We start from the raw sequence: 5,264 nt of genomic DNA on the forward strand, positions 1-5,264 counted from the left end.
GTGACGCGAATCGTGTAATAACCCCCGGCAGCAGGAGCCGTGGTGAAAGGAATGAAGGTGCAAGGGGCAAAAGGCTTCAAACCGTGTGGGAGCGCTGGTCGCCTGGATGGGGAGCAAGACTCGCTTGCAGCGCGCTTCGAGGCCCGGGAGCCGGGCGACCTGCTGAATGACCCTGCGCTGGCGGAGCGAAGACTCCAGTCTCTGGAGCAGTCTCTCTCTCTCGACGACCCGCTGGCTCCCCAGCCCCAGGTTTTGGGGCAACAAGCCCTTACCAGCCCTCGGAGGAGGGAATTTCAGTGTTGCTACAGAGCTGCCTTCGGCTTTGAGATGTGTCGAGCAGCCTTGTCGCTTTAGTGCTGGATCCCGCATTGTTTGTGCAGCCGCTGCTCTCGTCTGCACCCAGCCCTTTTTCACTGCGTTACCGGACGCTTTGTTGCACGTCTAGTAGTGAGAAGAGTGAGGTATTAGAATAAGCGCTGTGTGCGCTCGGGCAGCCATGCCACTTCCTTAATTCTTTGAATTCTTAAATGCATATTTTTAATTCTTCAACTTCCTCTTTAGTTTTGGGCAAGAAAGTAAATCTATCTTCAAAGTAAACTTGGTATCTTTTGGAAAATAGCTAAGCAGTCACATAAGGAAAGCATACAGTTTTCTACATTTAGGGGGACCGCACAAGTTTTCTCCTTCCTTACGGAAACCGACACGTTTCATGCAACAAACGCACGTGCGACAAGTAGCTGTAGGTCAGAACAATCTTACCCTGAACCCTTATATTAAGAGTCACCTCCAAGATATCCTTTAGCCTGTAACACCTTCACAGTTGAAGGTTTCCAAGACAGTTTCCTGCTTTTTTGGTGCAATTCTTGCTGCTTCCTTATCTAGGCTAATTGGCCAATGTTCCAGCCTATATTTATGGAACAGCCTTCAGGATTGTGACCAGTCAGGATAGACCCCTTACTGTCCCCTGTCTTTTTTAATTTTAGGTTTCCTCTCTGAAACACCCATGGGTAAGACAAAACCCAGTGAGCCACTATCAAAGCAGTACATCTCGGAGGCGATTTTCTAGTAGTGCTGAAAAAAAGTAGATTCTCCTTGCCACACAAATAAGTGTAGACAGTCGGAAAAGATGCAAACCTCAGATCAAATACCTTGTCTCGTAAGGAATATGCAGAGATTAATTAATCCTCTGATTGGAATCTGCAGTAGAGGTGGCTGCACCTGAATGTGGGGAAGGTACAGATCCTTAGATACAGATTTGATGAAGTGGTTGGGTTTTTTTTTGGATGGAAGCCACAACGCATCTATAAGGTTATTGTGTCTTGCTCGTTTCCATGATACTGTGGGAATATCCACATCATAATTGGGTTTGCAGGATGAGACCTTGAACTAACTTGGTTCACAAATACATGGGTAGGTTCAATGATTTTCATCAAAATGTTCATTAGAACTTGAAGGCCAGAAATGTTAGTTCAGCTCATTGCTAAATTGAACCGTGTGAACCAGGGTGAACCACGCGTACTCATTAAATGGAACTTTCCCCTCTTGGGATGCAGCTCTGCATTCGTGTGTGCCAGGCATCGTCCTCTCTCTTCATCAGATTTTAGTAGCTTTGCACAGGATGACAGGAGCAAACGGATGCAATATTTGGCCTCGTGGTTAGAATGATTCTTATGAGCGAGTTACTGGTACTTAGCAACTGATTTTATTATGGGATTATCAGAGAACAGTTGGGTCAAACAGGCTTTTAGCTGGAATGCTGGAAAATCCTTGGGGGGGAAAGAATCATTGAAGATAACCAAAGGAACAGACTGGTGAGCATTTTTCTTCAGAGCAGCAAGTTAACGTGTGGGAAGAGTTGAGTGGTCCAAGAGGATGCACCCTGGTTCTTCCAAAAGCATCCGCTGTACAGGATCCAGGGACACGATTCCCTTTATTTATGAGTTGAACTGAAATAACGTGTTCTCCTTTTAGGATGCGGGAATATTGAGCATTGAACTGAATGTTCAAAACCTTCTTAATTCATTTTATTTTTAGATTGAGGATGAAACACAAGTCTCCCGAGCAACCCAAGGTGAGCAAGACAACTATGAGATGCACGTCAGAGCCGCAAACATTGTAAGTAATATATGTGCGTAACATTAGCACCCTGAGTAGCAACCTTTTTGGTATGCTCTGCGGTCTATTAAAGCATCCACATGCAGACTTTGTATCAGTAATGTGCACTGCTGCTACAGGTGCAGCCAAAGGTCAAAGCGTTGGGAATTATGCCACAGTGGATGAAAGATGCCGAGTTTTATCACCTAATACATGGCATGGCTTTCCCAGTGCAAACCAAGGGATTAATTTTCCATTTACTCTAGATTTCTCTCTTGGTATAACCCTAGCTGTTCTCTTCTGTTTAGTGTTGCCCAATCGTAAGTGGTAAGAAGTGTGACTTGGACTCCTGTTTTTCAGTGTTGATGCTCTCTGTTGCCTCTGGGAGGTGTCCATACATATTTTTGGTTTTGGGCTACTGAGCACTATGCTTGGCCCTGGGGAAGATGACAGCACTGTGCATCTGTTCATTACACCTAGGACTGTGTAGTGATCCTGGTGTGCCTAGAAGGTATGCTATGAGAATGCATTCTTTCTAGTATGACTGGCTGTTGGCCAAAGGGACACTGTCCCTAATGGGGACTCTCACATAAGAAAGTCTGGGGTCTGTGGTTTAGGGAGCAGATCCCCCTTCAGAACCAGGTCAAGGCTCCTCTGTACTCTTGTCTTATTTAAATAAAATATCACCCCCTCCACAAGGTCCGAGCTGGCGAGTCCTTGATGAAGCTTGTGTCTGACCTGAAACAATTCTTGATCCTCAATGACTTCCCCTCTGTGAATGAAGCTATCAACCAGCGTAACCAGCAGCTGCGGAGCCTACAGGATGAATGTGACAAGAAGCTCATTGCGCTGAGAGACGAGATTTCCATTGACCTGTATGAGTTAGAAGAAGAATATTACTCTTCCAGGTACAAATAGGATGCCTGCCTACTAACAAGCCTCCTGCCCTTTTTGAGAATTGGTCTAGGAAAGCGAATAGTCCCTAGGACTCAAGGCTATGGGGATGGTTCCCATTAACATCTACAGTCCTGATTTTTAATTAGATCAAACTCTTCTTAAAGACATGGTGCTGGCAGAGTCATGGTAGGGGAGACCGAGGTTCTTTCACAAGTGACCTAATTATAGTGTGCCTTTTCCCAGGGACCTACCATCACCAGCTGTCTGGGTCTGTAAAAATTAACCTTTTAAAATGAGTAGGCTGGACTCAATTTAGCTCAATTCAGAGGGCCTGATTTCTTTTAAAAAACCTATTATATTTTTTATGATGAAGTCTTTCAAAACTTCCAATACAAAGTGGATTTTAGTGGATTCAGATACTTTTTTTTCCCCCCCCAGCTAAGCTTGCAACCTCAGACACCGCTACCAGCGAGGTCTAGTAAATGTAAGTGACTAGAGTCAAATCCAAAATTAACTAATTTGGTTCTGTTGTTCAATTTGAGTAGGTACAATAGGTAAAAGTTAAGCAACACCCAGGCAACATGTACTTGCTGTTTTACAAATGCTTATTTTAATGTTTGGACCAATACATTGTGACCATGCTGGCATGGTCTTTTTTTTAGCCAGCCCTGGATGCCACAGAAAATGACCTTTCATAGCAGAACTAATGGGGCTCCTAAGGTGGGAGATGTTGGCTGTGCTATATAGCTGTGCCTTTTACCAGATCCCATATCAAGTAGGTGTCCTTGGCTGTTTAGCAATTACTCCCTTTTACCTCTCTTGCTATCAGCTTTCTTTATTTCTGCACCAAAGAAATACACAAGTGTGTCAATACAGAAGACCAGTGATTAAAAGTTATTTTATAACTAGAGTAATAAGGTTTTTTTTAACGGCATTTTATTGTCTGATGTGGGGATTCTGTTTTTGTATTCAAATACACGTGGCATGTTAATGTTACTTGTGTTTAAATGGCTTTAAATATGTCAACATGTACCTTGAGTGGACAATGTGCACTCCTTCGGAGAGCCCAGATGGAGTTCTGTAGCTGTCAACACTGTGAACCTCCTACGGTCAAGTGGGTTTCTTTGTCTAGTAGAGATCTGATTTTGGTACTAAGGAAATTACTAGGAGGCTTGCACCTTGCCGGGCGGGAGCACACTAAGGTTCCACACAGCTGGAGTCCCTGGTTGCTCTCCCACTCTCTGGTGCCCGAACCAAAGTGCTTTAAATCAGTCACCTCCTCACTTGCTTATTCCCCAAAGCTGTAAACTCATAAACTTGTGCTTGCCTTATCCAGCCTCATACAGCCAGAGTTGTATGCTGGTGCTTCACCACTCCCTTGTCTGGCAGCACGGGGAGAAGTCTGGAACGCGGGGTTAAGTTCTACACGGTTCTTCAGTTTGAAGTGTTCCTTCTCTATATATTTTACAGTTAAACTATTTTCTATAAATATTGACTTGAGTCTATTCATTGTAAATAAAACAGCACCAAAACCCCACTTGACCCACTGGGTTTGTTTTCCTTTGAATGCAATCTGCTCTCTGCTTCAGCATTCACTTTGGTCTCTGGGTGTGTCTCATGTGCACAGCTCCTTCTTCTTTGGAAATTGTTTTTTTTTATTTTGTTTTGTTTTTTTTTCCCAGTCTCTTCCAGCATTTTTTCTATTTCTCATTCTGATTTATAGCCCTGGCTCCTTGCATCCACCTCGTACTAAAGAACAGACAAGAGTGAGCCACCAGCTTAGATTTGCTGCAACTATTTACACCACTGATCTAATTCTGTATCCTTCAGTGGTCAAATCCAGCAAGATGGAGATGATATGCATAGACATATGTTAAATAATTCCTGTATGTTATATATAGTATATGTAGGACATTCAAAATCACTGGTCAAATTAGGGTTCAGTTCTCCTTTCTCCCAGTAAAATTGCCAGGAACAAGATCCTGGCCCCACTGAACACAATGAGTAATACCACTGATTTCACTGGGAACAGAATTTTATACCAGATGTCTTTTTGCTGGATTTAATGGGAATGAGATTGATGCCATACATCTGTTGCAGACTGAGGTAGCGCCACTGGCTTTATGGTGCCATCACATCTGCTCCTCGCAGGGTCAGTGAGATCAAATGCTGGTCCTCACTCTGGAGGGAATGTCAGTGTCATGAGAACTGTGATGTATTTGTGATTCACAAAGATGACATCCATGAACATTTTTTTTTTTTTTTTTTTTTTT

At 43.5% G+C, this 5,264-nt stretch overlaps 1 protein-coding gene across 6 annotated transcripts in view; it reads left to right on the forward strand.

Moving 5' to 3' along the window:
* Positions 1-5,264, forward strand: part of MED22 (mediator complex subunit 22) — a 9,083-nt gene that overhangs the window by 2,127 nt on the left and 1,692 nt on the right. For 5 of the 6 annotated variants that reach the window (XM_006029791.3, XM_006029790.3, XM_006029789.3 and 2 more), the window contains exons 3-4: positions 2,035-2,115; positions 2,794-3,002. In XM_006029791.3, coding sequence (XP_006029853.1) covers positions 2,035-2,115; positions 2,794-3,002 — 290 coding nt within the window. Of the gene's footprint in view, positions 1-2,034; positions 2,116-2,793; positions 5,259-5,264 lie in introns of those variants that run through there. The other variant, XM_006029794.3, reaches the window with a different exon arrangement.

Source organism: Alligator sinensis, unplaced genomic scaffold (assembly GCF_000455745.1).
Source record: "Alligator sinensis unplaced genomic scaffold, ASM45574v1 scaffold829_1, whole genome shotgun sequence".
Lineage (NCBI taxonomy): Eukaryota > Metazoa > Chordata > Crocodylia > Alligatoridae > Alligator > Alligator sinensis.